Here is an 18130-nt window from a genome sequence, read left to right as displayed (position 1 = left end):
ATTTTCTTTTTTAAATATGTGGTTTTAGCAATTTAACCTAGTATTCATTCATTCCATGGGAATTGAAGTGATGCACACCTCTCTGACTCTATTTGTGGAATATTTGTTTAACTATGTAAATATGTGCTGCATTTGTTTAACTGTGTAAAGATGTGTTGCATTTGTTTAACTGTGTAAAGATGTGCTGCATTTGTTTAACTATGTGAAGATAAATTGCTGTTTTACCTTGCCTGCCTAAGGCATCTGATTGGTCTAATAAAAAACTGAATGGCCAAGGGAGGAAGTATAGGCAGAACTTCTGGGAAGAGAGAGTAAGTAGGAGGAGGAATTTAGGCTTAGGGGAGAAAGAAAGGGAGATGCCAGGGGGCAGACAGACAGACACAGAGGAAGCAGGAATGTAGGGCATACAGAATGAAAGAAAGGTAAAAAGCCCCGAGGCAAAATGATTAAGAAACAGGTTAAAATTAAGTTAAAAAGCAACTGGAACAAGCCTAAGCTAAGGCCGAACATTCAAAATAAGTCTCTGTGTCTTTATTTGGGAGCTGGTTGACAGCCCAAAGGAAAATGCCAACTACATCCATTTCCACAGTTCCCCACCTCCCCTTCAAACTTATGGAAAGTTGGAAAGGCCAAACTCCACAAATCTCTGAATGTAAAATGTCATGGTGCTTTGGTAATGCATAAATTAAGGGTTAAGGAAAAAAAAAAACAAAAAAAAACCTTGGGGCTCCTGGCCCAAAGCACCACTGGCCATCATTTGGTCATACCCCCACACCTAGTTGCAAGAAGTGGGAAGAGAGGTTCTAGTGCGGCGACCATCTGCCCGCTTACATAAAAACTTTAACTAATGTCCGATCCTGTTTGATCCTGAACTCCTCCTAGTGCACCACTTTTGCTGAGATTCTGTGTGCTTAGCAATGGTTGAGTCTAATGGTAGAATGCACAGGAGCAGGGAAAGCTAAGAGAGTGGGCTGACCATGGCCCCGATGCATAATCAAAATGACTGCTGAATGGATAGCCGAAACAAATGCTACCAGGTCCCCTGAACTACACCTGACTGTGATGCCATTGAGGTGTTCACCTTCATAGATCCTGTATCCCTGAGCTTTGGTGCAGGGAGTGCTTTGGGACAAGATCCTGCCCTCAGCTGCCTGCTAATAAAGGTCTCTAAATTTGGCCTTCTATGCATGGTGGTCTGTCACATTCTTGCCTGGCCTGTGACAAGGGTGCTGTCCTTAAGGCTGACTCAGTAGGAGAGCCCGCCACCATTTCTAACGCCCATGTCTGTGGCAAGTGTCTCATGTAGCCTCTAACCCCCACCTGCTCCTTACCTCCGTATTTGATTTTCTTCTCATTACTCCCCCACACCCCCACCTAAGCCAGAGTTTCTCTGTGTAGCCCTGGCTGTCCTGGAACTCACTTTGCGGACGGGCCTTGAACTCAAAGATACTTCTGCCTCTGCCTTCTGAGTGCTGGGATCAAAGGTGCCCAGCTCTTTTCTTTAGTTTTTGGGGAAGGGTCTCACTATGCACCCCTGGTTGGCCTGGAACTCCCTCTATAGGCCAGGCTGTCCTCCAACACATAAAAACTGGCCTTTATTGCCACTTAAATGCTGGAATTAAAGGCGTGGGCCTGCAAGCCTAGCCATAAGTTTGTATTTTAAAAGGGTGGTCTCTGTCTTCTGGGAATGTGTGGAGAAAGCTCTGATTCATTGGTTCACATGTTTCTTTCACGATCATATTCATCCTGTCAGTTTCTTGGGAACAGTCACCTTTAGTAAAGTATAATGATATACATGTTTCCTAAAAGGAGGAGGCAGGAGGAGCACCATGGTCTCAGGCACTGTTCAGCTCCAAGTAAATGACAGGCAGCGGTGAAAAAAGCCTCCCGGAAAGGCAGGTTTGCTCCCCTGGCTCCCAAGCCAGCACTGGCTCCTTAAGGTGTGTCAGGGACCCGGGTCCACGCAGGCGACAGTACTCCCTGCAGGGCCCAGAGTGGCTGTGAACACTCAGTGCGTTCAGAGAGGTAGTGGAGTCATTTTCAAAACGGTCATCTGCTGCCATAGAAGGATCAGGAAGGACAAAGACAGGCGAATCTCTGACCGCTGTTGCCACGAGAACAAAATCAAACGTTGACAGACTCATGCCCGCGGCGCAAGCGTAGTCCCGGCCACGCAGCGCGAGACGACGCACTGGACAGACGCCGGCGCAAAGCCGCCCACAGAAGCGCCGCTGCGTCTCTCGCCCCGCCCCCGTTCTCTAATGCGCTTCCGGTCCTTAACTTCCGGTCCTCTCCATTTATTCTTCCGACAGAAGGAGCAGTTTGTCAGCTATTAAGAGTTTTCCGTTCCCGCGCCGGCCCGCCTGGTCCCGGACGTCAAGGCAAGCTGTGCAGCAGCGCGGCGCCCCGGCGCCCTCGCCGGCACCATGGTGAGTGCGGGGGAGAGGGGATCGGGCACGTGGCCACGGGAGGCCCGAGCCAGTGTGCGGCCTCGGGGTCCCTGGCCTAGTTCGGGGTTACTTTCCCTCTTGGCGTAGGTGTTAGAAATTGCAGGAGAAAACTGAGTTGGGGAGCTGAATTACATCTCGGTGGTTCATTTCGGATGAAGCACATTATCGATGGGACTCAATGGGCGGAGGACCCGCCCAGATGTTCTCAGTCTTCACAGATAGGAACTTCTCAAGGGAAGGGTCTTCATACTGTTGCTTACTTAATGCCCGAGACAGAGTCTGGCATTCTTTAGACAGGTGTGCCATCACCGTGAATGAATGACTAGCATGGGCTGAAGTGTTGAGAGGTTGTGATTCTCGGTTTCATTCGCTCAAGAAGTGTTTAATAGCCGGGCGGTGGTGGCGCACACCTTTAATCCCAGCACTCGGGAGGCAGAGCCAGGCGGATCTCTGTGAGTTCGAGGCCAGCCTGGACTACCAAGTGAGTTCCAGGACAGGCGCAAAGCTACACAGAGAAACCCTGTCTCGAAAAACAAAAAAAAAAAAAAAAAAAGAAGTGTTTAATATGTAAATATGAAATCACACATAGTGTTGGTAAAAAGAGGCGTGGTTACTGTAGTATTTTCAAAGTGATGGCCCCATGGAGGCTGGAGAAATGGCCCAGTGGTTAAGAACCACTTCTCGTCAGTTCCCAGCACCCACATGGTGGCTCACAATCATCTGTAACTCCAGTTTTAGGGGATCTAATACCCACTTCTGAAGTTAGTGGGCACAAGGCACTCACGTGGTGCACATACATATATATAGGCAAAACATTTATATACATACAAAAAATCTTTATATTTATCTGTATCTATATATAGTAAAAGTCCCCCTAAAAGCATACAGAGTTGCTTTCATGCTTCTGAGTTTTGTTGATATCTCTGAGGTCTAGTGCTGAGATCTGTGTAGTCTTATCCACATGGGTAGATATTTACACATATACACATACCCAAGTATGATTATGAAACAGGTGTAAGTATATACATAACCATGTAAATCTATATACAAAGTATGGGCATTTATTCAAATATATAGGCCTTCTTGCCAGTCTGGGGTGCTTTACAATACCAAATAGAAAAAAAAAAGCCACTATTACACTTTTTTTGGGGGATGATATTGTATACATATATAGGTACAAACAGGTACATAATTCTATTAAATAAAAACATACACAAAAATTTAAGAAGCGTATGATGCCGTGGAATGGTTACAGAGGATGTTTTGAAAACCACTATATACTGTTAGTACAGAATCCTAACAAGCGAAACAGTGGCCTGGAAAGCAGCTGTTTCTGAAGGAGGGTGTGTCCTACACTGCTGTCATGTTCATTTATCCACCATCCACCTGCTGAATTTCTTTCAGAGGTGATTGGAAGGGAGAACTTGAAGGGCAGGTTAAATAAGCTCATGGTGCTGACTCTGTAAACTATCTGATTATCTTCATGCATTTATCTGAATAAGTCATCACAACATTATAAGATAAGAGCTACGATATTCAGTGTAAAGGGAAACTTAGGTTTTTGTGAGACCATGTCTCAGTGATACTGAGAGGAAGAGCTGGGAGCAAAATCCAAGTCCCAAATTTAGCAAGTAGTTTACAGTCCAACTGGAAAAGATGTGTTGTCTTCCTGACCCTTTGGTTTAGGGATCATTGACTTAACACTGATGTGACAGCACTTGTATAAAAATTGCTTTGCAAAAGCCAGTCTTGGTGCTTCTGAGTTCCACTGGCAGGGAACATCCAGCCCTGCTGTTTTTGGGTCGGGGCTGTGCATGGTGGTGCATGTGAGATCCTAGGAGGAGTGGGAGAGGGATCAGAGAGGTTAATGGATATGATCACAATACATTCTACATATGTGCATGATTATAAAAAGCAAATAATGTAAAAAGTAACACAAATAGAAAACAATAGAAGTGATAAAAGGTATTCTAGGGGCTGAGGAGTTGGCTTAGTGGTTAAAAGCGCTTACTGTTGGTGCAGAGGACCCAGGTTTGGTTCCCAGCATCCATATCAGGTGGCTTACAATTGCCTATACTCTAGTCTCTAGTTCCACGGAACTGATGTTCACTTCTATCCTGTGGCCACCATACACACATGGCGCACATACAGACAAGCAGACATACACACAGACGAATTTGAAAAAATAAATAATTTTTTTAACCATTTAAAATCATTTCAAGTCAACCACAAGAAGAAAAACAAATATTCTAAACTTAGTGTTTTCTTCCTTTGTCTCCATCTAGGCCCGAAATGCAGAAAAGGCTATGTGAGTATCAACTTCCTTGGGGCTGAAAATTCTGAGATTTAATTAGAAGCACAGAACTTGTATGTGATCCCTTTGGTAGGAGTCTTTCTGGAAGCGGTTTCTTCTTTCAATGTGCTAAAATAGCATTTCTGCGTTTGCTTGTGTTTGGTTTTCCCCTTAATGTTTTCTTGTTCTTCCAGAACTTATCCTGGGTGAACATTTTCCCACCTGTGGATAGGCTGGGAATGACTGCAAGGGCATCCATGATGTTAATCTTTGAACATTTCTGTATATTGCTTATCACAGTAGTTTCCCAACAGTTTATATATGCAATATAGTTAAAGTAGATACCTGAGTGTTCAGAAACACAAATGGTGTTGGAGGCCTATCCCTTGGAACATGAAAATCCTTAACTACTCTGGTTTCTTTATTACTGTTCACACTAATGACTTTAGATGTGGTCATGAACAGACCTGCCCCATCCAGGAACTTGAATGATAAGAAATCTAATGGGTTTTTTTTTTGTTTCCCTGGTAGGACTGCCCTGGCAAGATTTCGTCAGGCTCAGCTGGAAGAGGGAAAAGTCAAGGTGAGTGAAATCTCATCCTCTGGGACGTGTCAGGCAGAAATACACTGAAACTTCTTGGGCAGACTTCAGACTCCATCTGTTCCTGCTGTACTTGTTGAAGAGTTTGAACTTCTGGTGTTCCTCTCTTCTGTTGGGGCAGTGTGATTATCTGGCTTCTGCTTTTTCTATTTTTTTTTAAACTTATTTATTTTTATTTTATGTGCATTGGTGTTTTGCCTGCATGTGTGTCTGTGTGAGGGTGTCAGATCTTGGAGTTACAGACAGTTGTGAGCTGCCATGTGGGTGCTGGGAATTGAGCCCAGGTACCCTGGAAGAATAGTCATTACCCTTAACTGCTGAGCCATCTCTCTAGCCCCACATTTTTTTTTTAAATCTAAAGTGATGTCTGGGTTCTCCTATTATTCTAGCTCTAATATTGACCATAAGAAGGTAGAGTGTGGGCCTGGAGAGATTATATACTTGGATGAATTTATTTGAACTAGACACAGTTCCTTGAGTAATTGTGTTTCTTAAGAGATTGTAGGGAAAGGGTTAGGAGTTGAGTATCCTCTAGCACTGTGACTTCAAGTATATTTAGAGCACTAACTAGTTCAGGTTTCAAGCCTGAATCGGTGGTGGATGTTACTGAAGTATGTACAAAGCCTAGTGGCGACATGTGTTACTCTCCTTCTCCTTAGGAACGAAGACCCTTTCTTGCTTCTGAATGTACTGAGTTGCCCAAAGCTGAGAAATGGAGACGACAGGTATGTTCTGGGGAAACCTGATCTCAGTAGAAGTAACATGCTTTTGTTGGCTCCTCTTTATCTCAGTGATTATTAACCAGAATTTTTAATTTTTTTTGAGACTGGGTCTCCCCTTGTGTTCCTGGCTGTCCCTATATATACCAGGCTGTTCTCTAACTCACAGAGATCTCTGCCTCTGCCTCCGCCTCCCGAGTGTTGGGATTAAGCTGTGCATTACCACTGCCCAGCGCTGTTTCTGTTTTTGAGATATGGTCTTGCTTTGTAGTCCTGACTGGCCTGTGTACGCCAAACTGGCCTTGAAAATACAGAGATCCGCCTGCTTCTGTCTCCCCAGTTGTGGGATTAAAGGTGTGCTCTACCACACCTATAGTATTTTTTTTTTTTTGATTGATTGATTTTTATTTCACATACATTGGTGTTTTGCCATGGGTGTTGGGTCTCAGGAACTGGAGTTACTGACAGCTGTGAGCTGCCATGTGGGCGCTGGGAATTGAACCAGGGTCCTCTGGAAGAGCAGTCAGTGCTCTTAACCACTAAGCCATCTCTCCAGCCCCGCCAATAGTATTTTTGTCAGTTGTGAATTACAGTTTTCCTGTGCTTTCAGATATGTTAAAAAATCATGAAAATGTACCTGTTACTATTTATTTCCCTACAGATCATTGGAGAGATCTCAAAAAAAGTTGCTCAGATTCAGAATGGTAAGCTGACTAACCCTGTAAAGTGTTCTAGAATACACAATTAGATGTGGGGACCTCAGCCCTCCTTCCCTAATGACCAGTAAGACAAGTACATAGGGAATTAGCAAGGCCATTGAAGATGTGAACATTGGCCCAAGCATAGTGCAGGTCTGTAATCCCAATGTAAGGCTGGAGCTGAAGGTATCCTCACAGCTACACAGCACACAGGAGGCCAAAACAAAACTGACTGACCTAGATGACATTTATAGAGTAAAGCACCTAATAACATTCCACTTAACTTTTTTATTTTCCTTTTCGAGACGGGGCTTCTCTGTGTAGTCTTGGCTGTCCTGGAACTTGCTCTGTAGACCAGGCTGGCCTCCAACTCAGAGATCCACCTGCCTCTGCCTCCTGAGTGTTGGGATTAAAGGTGTGCGCCACCACTGCCTGACGTCTGCTTAACTTTTATTATATTTTTTATTTAAAACATTTCTTAAATTTAAAAATATTTTGATCATATTCTTCCCCTCCCCCAAGTCCTTCCAGATCCTCCCCACTTCCCTACCCACTCAACCATATCCAGCTTCTACTTAGATTTTCAAAATTTCAGCAAGAAGATCCTAAAACACATTAGAAGATCCTAAAACACATTAGAAGATCCTAAAACACATTAGAAGATACTAAAACAGCATTAGAAGATACTAAAACACATTAGAAGATACTAAAACACATTAGAAGATACTAAAACAGCATTAGAAGATCCTAAAACACATTAGAAGATCCTAAAACACACTAGAAGATACTAAAACACATTAGAAGATCCTAAAACACACTAGAAGATCCTAAAACACACTAGAAGATACTAAAACACACTAGAAGAGACACTAAACCAGCATCAGCTTTGCTTTGGGAAGACTGGCTGCTTTGAGGTTCTTTCTGACTATAGGTTTCTGAAAATGGGAGTCGTGGGTCTTTTTCTTGCTTAAGAGGCTAGAGTATAAGAATGGAAGTTTGTAAAATGTGTTTGCATATTTGCTGCGCTTGGTATTATTATTAGTTATAGTTTTTTTGAGACAAGGTCTTGTTAAGTTGTTTAGGCTGACCTTTGAACTCCAGTCCAGGCAACCCTTGAACTTTTTGTTCCTCTTTCCTCAGCCTCCAGAATAGTATGATGGTTATGCCCTACTGATACACCCTTTTTTTTCCTTTCGGTTTTTCTAGACAGGGTTTCTCTGTGTAACAGCCCTGGATGTCCTGAAACTCTCTTTGTAGACTAGGCTGGCCTCTAACTCCCAGAGATCCACCTGCCTCTGCCTCCCAAGTGCTGGGATTAAAAGTGTGCATGACCAGTCCAGCTGATCTTTTTTTTTAAAGATTTGTTTTATTTTCAATTATGTGTATGCATGTGTGTGTATGTGCATGTGGATGTGGGTGCCCAGCGAGACCAGAAGAGCACATCAGATCCCCTACAGTTGGAGTTACAGGCTGGCCTCGAATTCACTGAGATCCGGCTGCCTCTGCCTCCGGAATGTTGGGATCAAAGGTGTGCACTACCAGGTCTTTTCTTATCAATTTAAATGATCAGTTGTATGGAGTAGACCATTGCAGTGTTGCTATCCATTGTAAAGCTATGACACTGAGTACATGTATTGGAAATACTGACATTCGTTGTTTTAGGGCACGGCATCTTGAAGAAATGATACTAACAGTGTTGTTTTCTAGCTGGTTTAGGGGAATTCCGAATTCGAGACCTGAATGATGAAATTAACAAGCTGCTAAGGGAGAAAGGACACTGGGAGGTCCGCATCAAGGAGCTGGGCGGCCCTGACTATGGAGTAAGTAGTATAGCTCCAGTGGTGCCTGAGACAGACTGCTGAGGGCGTTGCAGGGTGTGTCTAGCCGTGCATTGCCTGTGGGTTCAGACCATGACTATCCAAGAGGAGTCAGCTGACAGTGACGGAGGGTTGAGAAGCAGCTGTTACATGTGGGCAGAATACCTGTGAAAAGGATGGTGGCATAATCCTGAACTACTGCATGGCTCAGGCCTTGGCCTAGGCAAGGTACCTGTTTACAATGCCCATGGCCACCTCACCTTCTTTTTTGAGCTCCCCAGAGACATTCCTGTCTGTTGTGGGTTTTTCCCCCTTAGTATCATGATTATAGTAAGACATGTGCATCCAGACTTTATTTTTTTGAGACAAGGTCTCTCTATTATGTAGCTCTGGTTATACTGGAACTTACTGTGTAGATAAGGCTGGCCTTGAACTCACAGATATCCATCTGCCTTTGCTGGGATCAAAGTCTTGCACCACCAATCCTGGCACACATTTTAAATTCAGATTATGTGTGTGTGTGATGTGTAGTGTGTGTGTGTGTGTGTGTGTGTGTGAGAGAGAGAGAGAGAGAGAGAGAGAGAGAGAGAGAGAGAGAAGACATGAGTGTTGGTGCCCATGGAGGTCAGAGGAGGAGTCTGAGCTCCCTGGAGTGGAGTTACAGGCAGTTTTGAGCTGCTGATGTGGGTTCTGGGGATCAAACTCAGATCTTCTGCAAGAGCAGTACGTGTTTCTAAGGTCTGAGCCATTTCTTTAGCCCCAGCATACACACTTTTTACTGCAGTCTGGTGCACACAAAAGCACACTGAGAAAATTCTGTGATGTACTTTGGCATTTTCCATTCTGTCTTATTTTGATATTTATTATTATTTTTGTTTGTTTTTCTTATCTTTCTTTTTTTTTTTAATTTTTTTATTTTCCAGAGCTGAGGACTGAACCCAGGGCCTTGTGCTTGCTAGGCAAGCGCTCTACCACTGAGCTAAATCCCCAACCCCTGTTTTTCTTTTGAGACAGGGTATCATGTAGTTCAGGTTGGCCTCAAAGTAACCAAGATTAGCCTTGAACTGCTCCTTCCTGCCTGGAGTTTATGAGTGCTGGGGTTTCTGGCATGTTCCACTATACCTGTTCTTTTTTTTTTTTTTTTTTCTTTCTTCTCAGGCAGGGTTTCTCTGTGTAGTTTTGGTGCCTGTCCTGGATCTCGCTCTGTAGACCAGGCTGACCTCGAACTCACAGAGATCTGCCTGGCTCTGCCTCCTTAGTGCTGGGATTAAAGGCATGTGCCACCGCTGCCCACCTGGTTTTATGTGGTGCTGGGGATTGACAGGCTTGGCTAGGCTTCTACTGATTGAGCTAGGCCCCTTGGTATGTCTTTTCCTTTTTTGACTGTTTTTCTGTTTTTGTTTTGTTTTTTGAGACTAAGTCTCACTCTGTAGCCCAGGCCTTATATAGTCTAACCTAGCCTTGGATTTGTGGCAATCTTCCTGTCTCAGGCTCTTAGGTGCTGGGATTATAGGCATGCAACACTACACCCAGCAGTGTGTGTGTGTGTGTGTGTGTGTGTGTGTGTGTGTGTGTGTGTGTGTATGTGTGTGTGTGTGTGTGTGTGTGTGTATGTGCCACAATGCACATTTGGTGGTCAGAGGACAACTTGTAGAAGTCACTTTTTCACTTCTACCCTCTGGGTCCTGGGGAATTGAACTCAGGTATCAGGCCTCCTTCCTTAGCCCTCTCAGTGCTGAAATTAGAGGTGTATGCTACCATAACAGGCCTTTTTTTTTTTAAACCTATTTTTTTGTGGTGCTGGGGATTGAACCAAGGCTATTTGCATGACATGATAGACAAGCACTCTACTCCTGATCCATGTCTCCAGCCCTAGGTTAATTTTTAAGGGGTTTAAAAAAATCCACAAATTTTTTTCTGTATGGAGTGTTTTCAATGTATGACATTATTATCTCAAAATGTATTTGTAAACATAGGAAAGTAGGTTTATGTATCAGACCCATTTTCCTTTTTCTTTCCCAATAAGAAAGTTGGCCCTAAGATGCTGGATCATGAAGGTAAAGAAGTTCCTGGAAACCGTGGTTACAAGTACTTCGGGGCAGCCAAAGATTTGCCTGGTGTCAGAGAACTGTTTGAGAAAGAACGTAAGTAGCTCATGTTTGAGAAAGCATCGGCCTTTAATTATTGCTAGTGAGTAAGAGAAGTGTGCCGTGTGCTATGCAGTGTAGGAATTACTGTATCCAGATTTTAAAAATAGCTTTTAAGATTTTATTCTTAATTTTATGTTATATTTTTGGAACATGGTCTCATGTAGCCCAGGCTTTGAACTCCAGATCTTCCTGCCTCCACCTGTTAGGATTGTGGACGCCTAAGCTGTTTTGTTTTAACGACTTTGTTCTGCCTGGCCTCAAACTGGCCATCTAACTTTAGCCTCAGCCTTCAGAGTTCTGGGATTACAGACCTGTGTCATCACGATGGGTTTTGTTGTTGTTATTTGCATTTACTTTTCGTCCTTCTTTATTGTAAGTAAGGTTTATTTACTGATGTACCTGTGTGTGTGAGGGGTCCATGTGTGTCGTAACATTTGTGTGGTTATCAGAGGACAACCACAGTTCTCTGCCTCCACCACGTGTGTCGTCAGGCCTCGTGGTAAGTCCCTTCACCCACTGGGCCACCTCACTGCCCCATGTACCTTTTTCTAAATGTAGTTAATTTTTCTGCTGTGTTAAGAATTGAACCCTAGACTTATACAAGCTAGGCAAGCACTCTACCAATGATTTACTTCTTCAGCCCTCAGCACAGATTTTTGTTTCAGTTGTAGGTTTTGTTGTTGACATAGAGCCTTTCAGTGTTACCCAGGCATGTCTTCAACTTGTGAGCTCAAAGCTCAAATGGTAGCCTGCCTCATGAGTGGTGTGCATAAGTCACTCTTACCCAGTATAATTAAAGAGAGAGTTTGAAGTCCCCTTGCTGACCCAACGCAGGCCCCCAGCAGAGATGACTGGGAACCAGTATCTTCAGGTTTCCTTCTAGGCCGTTGTCAAGGCTTATTTTATCCATATTAGGTGAAAGATTAATCAGTCCCAGTTGACTGTACTTTCTTCACATGATTGCACTTGAAAACTAGTCCCTGTGGTCAGCAGGAAGGCGGTGCTTTTTTCCCCTTCAGCCGGTGTGATGCCCACCCCTTCACAGGACAGGAACTCAAGTGCCAGATGAAGTGGCCATTACCAACTGTTTCTTTCCAGTTTTCATAGTATTTATTTATTTATTTATTTATTCATTCATTCATTCATTCATTCATTCATTCATTTATTTATTTATTTAGAGTAAGGGTTTTTCTGTGTAACCCTAGATGTCATGGAACTCACTCTGTAAACCAGACTTACCTTGAACTCAGAGATCCACCTGCCTTTGCCTCTCAAGTGCTGGTTTTGTGATTTTAAAAAATGATGTGTGTGTTTCTGTGTATGTAGGTGAAGCACATGTGTGCTCGAGTACATGTTGGAGTTGGTTCTCTCCTGCCATCCTCATTACTGTGTACTCTAGGCTAGCTAGTCCTCAGGCTTCCTAGTTCTCCTCTTTCTGTTTCCCATCCTGATGCACTAGCAAGCACTTTGAGCTGCTGAGTCATCTCCCTGTTTTGTTTTGAGACAGGGTCTTAGTGTGTAGCAGAAGCCAGCCTGGAACTTGTTATGTACTCTCCCACTATTTCCTGTTTATTTCTGTGACTAATGAAGTTGATAATTTAATTACCAATGAAAATGTTCACACATTTGCATTTTTTCTTAAAATTTTTTTTGAGATTCTATTTTATGTGTATGGGTGTTTTTGCCTGCATGTGTCTGTGCACATGCAGTGTCCCTCAGAGTTCAGAAGAGCATGTTCGATCCCCCTGGATGTGAGGTTGTAAATGGTTGTGGGCCATCATGTGGATGCTAGGAACCAAACCTAGGTCCTCTGGAAGAGCAATACCTTAACCACTGAGCCATCTCTTCAGCCCCCACATTTCTCCTTCCTTAGTGGTCAGCTTTCATTATTTGACCAATGTTAGGTTACAATTTTCATTTGATTTCCCTTTGATAAATACAGTTGTGCTCTAGAGAGTTGTCCTTCGTCTGAACGCTTTCTTCAGAATGCTGTCCTTTGCCCTTCTTAGGGTTTCTTTTTCTGCTTATTTGTTTTGTGTCAGTCAACATCATACCATTTCCTGTGCTGTTAAAACTTTGTAAAAGAGCATTAAAACAGGGTTTCTGGATACCCCACGCTGACATTTATAGTATTGGGTTATCCCTAGTGTTTTCACTATTGAATGAGTAGTTCTGTGATGTATTTCTCTGTCTATAAAACCTTATTATGGACTTGTGGGTTTGAGGGTGTTGCTAGAAGGTACTTCAGAGACTGAACTGGGGACCTTGGGCTTGCTTAGCATAGTTCATCATTGATCTAAATCTCCAGCTCTGTTTATTTAAACCATGTGGGTTCCATTTATTTACTTGTTATTTATCTATTTTTGTAATGCTGAGGATTGAACCCAGGGCCTTGTGGCAAGGGTTCTAATCACTGGCCTATACCCTTAGCCAAGAGTAGATTTTTTAATTAGATTCTGCTCATTGGATCAAAACTTGAACTTTAAGAAAGGTGGTTCCACTCTCTTGATTTCATATCTGATATAGAGAAATGCTGACTTTGTGATATTTCCATGGCCGTGTGTCATGTGTGACTCTAGCACTCACTGTGTGGAGAAAAGTTGTGGATCAAGGATGATCTTGATGAGAATCCAGTTAAGTCACTGCCATTTCTTGTAGCTCTCCCTCCTCCCAGAAAAACACGTGCTGAGCTCATGAAGGCGATCGACTTTGAATACTATGGTTACCTGGATGAAGATGACGGAGTTATCGTGCCTTTGGAACAAGACTATGAAAAGAAACGTATGTCCGCGGGCATGTCACTATAGCTGCCACCTGGCTTCTGTTCTCCCTCTTGAAAACAGTGCATGATACCAAAAGCTGTCTTTTGTTGTTGCTAAGGGTCTTCAGCGGGCTGATAGTATCTGACATCTAGGTGGCAGGTGAGGCAGGCAGGTCATACTAGGCTCAGAACAGCTGGTGAAGCCACAGATCTTTCCTTGGTCTTGATCCTGTTTCTGGGAGGTCACAGTCTAGATCCTTCTAAGCTAGCTTTTCTTGAACTTGTTTAGTAGTACCCATATTAGTAGCTTTCAGATCTTCTTGCACAGCTGACAGCTTACTGATGGAGAGGGAGGTAGTGTCTGTACGAGTGAGTGCTTCCTCCCTGCAGAGCATACCATGCAAGCCTGAGACGTGTCCATATCAGTTCCCATAGGAATTTGGAAGTGCATGGTGAGGGTGGGACCCAGCATATGTGTGTCAGCCAGCCATTGGAGAGGATTTGGAGACATTATTACAAAAATTGCCTTGCACCTACATAAGGCTAGAGGCATTGTAGGACAGACTGGGCAGAATCAGGGTGTCCTTTTCCGAAGGGGACATCTTGGCCATTCTAGCCCAGTAAAATGTTTTTCAATACCCTTTATTCTCCTTGGTCTTCAGTCAGAGCTGAGCTGGTGGGGAAATGGAAAGCAGAGAGAGAGGCTCGCCTGGCAAGGGGAGAAAAGGAAGAGGAGGAGGAAGAGGAAGAGGAGATCAACATCTATGCTGTCACCGAAGAGGAGGTACTGGCGTGGGTCCTGTCTGGTGCTCATTGTCCTCTTCTCTGAGCTCCAGAGTACCCCAGGGAGGAGGCTGGGTCATGGCTCAGAGCCCAGCTTCTTCACCTGTAGGATGGCTGTGATGACCCTGCGCAGGAGCACGGGGAGGGTTCCAGGCAGGAAGGGCTGAGGGAGCTCTTGTTAGCTTCCGTCTAACGGATCAGTTCTCTCGGATGATGTGGGACAGTTGTAAACCCAGTTGAGGTCACATAAGCTTTAGTCCCTGGCCTCAGCACTTCTGTGGCTCACAGAAGTGAGTAGTCTGTAGTAGTCTTCTGTAGTCTTCCACACCCACTTCATAGATGGAGACAGGCCCCCGGGCTTCTCTAGAGTCTTGTAACCAGGGATGGGTCTGTGGTCCACACTTCTCATGCAGAACCTTTGGACTCCAGACTCTTCTATTGTGTCCAGCATGGCCTTGCTGCCTGGACCAGTTAGAACACATCTGATTTGCTGTTCTGAGATGAGGCAGATCCTCCATGTCGTTGAAAGAACTTGCTTGTACATCACTGGCAAAGAAGCAGGTTTGGAGACAGGTTTGATGACTTAGTGAATGTGTTACAGGATGCGGAAGTTCCCGCCTAGGTCCAGCTGACCTGCAGGAGAGCTCAGTAAAGCGTATAAAGCACGGTGGCTGCATGCCCTGGGCTTTCTCTGGGTGACAAACGAATACTCACTTGATTCTTCGGGTGTTTAGTTAGTGGCTTCTGTGAGCCACGCTCAGCCACGTGCAGGAGCAGAGCAAGCAGCATGTGCTGGGAGATGCATGCTGTTCTGAGTGGGGACAGATGGCAGGCCAGTGATGGAGCGTAGACAAGTGTAGTGCTGCTGTGATGAGGCTGAGCAGGAGTTCCCCCCAATAGGCCTTTCCTTTATTGTAAAAACAATGGAAAGGATTTCTTTTTCCTTTTAAATAATTTAAGCTTTGTTTGCTTGTTTTCATGGTACTGGGGAAGTAAGCCCTCTACCACTGAGCTCTGTCCCCAGGTCTCTTTTTTTTGATACAGGGTTTCACTAAGTTGTTCGAGCAGGCCTTAAAAATTACTCTCCAGACTCAGCGCTTTGTTTTTTTACTGTTAATTTTGGAGACAGGGTCACTCTGCAGCCCCGGCTGACTGAAACTTGGAGCAGGCCTCTTGCCTCAGCTTGCCAAGTGTAGGGTTGCAGGTTTGTGCCACCAGGCCCAACTGAGTGACACTGTCTACAGAGTGTGAGTGCTTCCGTCACTGGTGACCTGCTCATGGGTTGTATGTTGTCTTCTGCAGTCTGATGAGGAAGGCAGCCAAGAGAAGGCAGGGGAAGACGGTCAGCAGAAGTTCATTGCCCACGTGCCGGTGCCTTCGCAGCAGGAGGTAGGATGGATGCTATGCCCAGTAGAGCCGTTCCTCCAGCGAGGCTCACCTTTCTGGGTGGTCCTTGTCCTTCCATTCCACTATGCAGCCTTTGAGCCTGACCATGTAGAGCTAGCTCATTGTGTACACAAAGGTGTGGGATCCATGAAGGGCAGGCCCCTCTTGACGGAACTGATAGCATGAGCTTTGACTGAATGTTCCCAGAGGGAAATGGCTCGGTTCTTGCAGTCTTAGAATAAGTCTAGTGAAAGTCAGACTTCTTGACCGTGTCCCTGCAGGTATTCCCTGCTTAGGTTGTGGTAGAGGTGGAGGCTGGCCTTGCTGAGGGCTGACTTCTTCATTGTGGGTGTTCACAGATCGAGGAGGCGCTTGTACGGAGGAAGAAAATGGAACTGCTCCAGAAATATGCAAGTGAGACCCTGCAGGCACAGAGTGAAGAAGCCAAGCGGCTCTTGGGGTACTAGGATGAGCCAGAGCCCTTCTCGGACCCTGGGAGATGTGCTGGGTGTGCTTGTGACGCCCCTGGCGTCATCCTCATAGCTGCCCTGGGCTATAGCCTGGCTGGCCAGTGCTGGGAGGCCCTGTGACTTTCTCATCCTGCATATCGCCTCTGTCCTTTTCTGGATGTGTGGGCTGGCCTGATGGTAAGGCCCTGGCCCTGACTTCCCCGTAAGCTGCCAGGGTACCGAAGACTAGCCATCACTTTTTACAGATGCATTTGCTACCATATGGATCCATTTATTTTTATTTTGGAATGTGTAAAATCAACTCTCTGTCTGAAAATTTATTCTACCTTATACTATGGTTTTTGGGAGAGAGAAGGATTAATTAGTAACCAACATTAAGAATGCATGATTTTTATTCAAATCATATTCAAATTCAAAGACATATCTTCTCCGGAAAACTGAGATGATGTGTCTACCCTGAGATGGAACTCCACTGTCAGCAGTAAAGCCACCCCTTTGTGCTGGGCACTGCTTTACTTTGTCATGGTCCCCCTCTGTGATAACCTGCTTCACCCTCTCCTGTCTTGTGGACAGGAATTCTGAGTTTGCAACCTTACTTTTATAACTTGTTTCAGAGAAAGCTGCTTTTATTAAATATTTTAATAAGAAAGGAAGCATCTGTGCCTGGACCTTGTCCTGTGGCGTACCTAGACTGAGATGACGTGATGTCAGTCATGGAAGGCACTGAACACTGTGTGTGTGTGTGGTGGGCTAGAGTGGGTAGTGGTGCCAGGAATGGTACAGATCCCAAGGCTCCACCTGGCATGAGCATACAGCCAGCTTATGTCACAGCTGAGGATGGCCATGTACTGGCCTCTGTGGGTACACATTGTAGACCCTAAGTGACTGACTCCAGAACACCACTTTGAGCTGAGTCTTTGCTACCTAACAAGAACCTCTTGCAAGGTCTCTAAGCCTGAGCAGTGTGAGGCACATGTCTCCTGTTCTGAGGGCAGTGGGAGCATCTGGGAGGCCAGGGTCATAGTAGTAAGTGGCAGGGATCCAACCCAGGCCGAGGGAACAAGGGCCCTTGGTTTGGAGAAGCTTGTCCCATGGAAAGGATGTGGGCTGTTCAGAGGTTGGGGAGAGTACTGTGAGGGCAGCATCGTGGTGGATGGCGAGTCCTATTGTTGTAGTGGCCTTGCTGGAGGGAGTCAAACAGTGGCTGTGCTGGCTGACTCCTGTAGAGAGGACACAGGGTATCATGGTTGGTATCCTGTCATCTTTGTAGTGCTTTTTCTCCCACTTCTGTTTTGACTGGGGGCTTATTTTCTGAATCAGCTTTGGTGACACATGAGGAAAATAGGATGATATATGGGCTATATATTTAAATAAGTTCAGAAAGAAAAAAGAGGCATAAGATGCCAAAGAAATGAGGAAAGAAAGGAAGAGAACACGATCGTCTTTCTACCCACTGGGGAGGGGGCGGGGCAGCTCTGAAACACACATAGATGGTGGTTATGGGATATCTGCTGTTTATCAGCTAAGATGGTGTCACCCTGTGACAGTGACTGTTAACATCCATTCAGCTCACCCACCACTAACTTGCTTTAAGAATGTTAAATCCACCGGGCGGTGGTGGGCACGCCTTTAATCCCAGCACTCGGGAGGCAGAGCCAGGTGGATCTCTGTGAGTTTGAGGCTGGCCTGGTCTACAGAGCGAGATCCAGGACAGGCACCAAAACCAAAACTACACAGAGAAACCCTGTCTCGGAAAAAAAATTTTAAAAAAAGGGGCGGGGGCTGGGAAGATGTCTCTGCTGTTTTTGCAGAGGATGTGGGTTTGGTTCCCAGCACCCACATAGGGCATTCCTAACTACCTGTAGCTCTAGTTCTGGGGGATCAGATACCTTCTGTGCTCCTTGGACTCCTGCACACAACATGGGTTATATAAACTCATGCAAGCACACAGACTAAACATAAACGATAAATAAATCTTTTAAAAAATATTTGTTGGTATATG

At 44.9% G+C, this 18130-nt stretch overlaps 1 protein-coding gene across 1 annotated transcript; it reads left to right on the top strand.

Annotated features, from left to right (window-relative positions):
- The first annotated feature begins 2307 nt into the window (after positions 1-2307).
- On the top strand, positions 2308-16781 carry Isy1 (ISY1 splicing factor homolog). Its single transcript, XM_052719631.1, has 11 exons — positions 2308-2429; positions 4736-4758; positions 5275-5326; positions 6004-6069; positions 6725-6767; positions 8469-8581; positions 10605-10722; positions 13387-13509; positions 14152-14273; positions 15575-15661; positions 16018-16781. Exons 1-11 carry the CDS (start codon positions 2427-2429, stop codon positions 16123-16125), a joined length of 858 nt encoding a protein of 285 aa, XP_052575591.1. The 5' UTR covers positions 2308-2426; the 3' UTR covers positions 16126-16781.
- Positions 16782-18130: the final 1349 nt, after the last annotated feature.

This window comes from Peromyscus californicus, unplaced genomic scaffold (assembly GCF_007827085.1).
Source record: "Peromyscus californicus insignis strain IS unplaced genomic scaffold, ASM782708v3 Scaffold_6__1_contigs__length_162567912, whole genome shotgun sequence".
Lineage (NCBI taxonomy): Eukaryota > Metazoa > Chordata > Mammalia > Rodentia > Cricetidae > Peromyscus > Peromyscus californicus.
The sequence above is the reverse complement of the archived record's forward strand: the minus strand, read 5'-3'. Positions and strand labels throughout refer to the sequence as shown.

Excerpts from the sequence above, each read along its gene's own strand:
- Isy1 (XM_052719631.1), top strand. Across the intron at positions 8,582-10,604 it reads TGGGCGGCCCTGACTATGGA|AAAGTTGGCCCTAAGATGCT; the intron begins GTAAGTAGTATA and ends TTTCCCAATAAG. Across the intron at positions 15,662-16,017 it reads CGGTGCCTTCGCAGCAGGAG|ATCGAGGAGGCGCTTGTACG; the intron begins GTAGGATGGATG and ends GGGTGTTCACAG.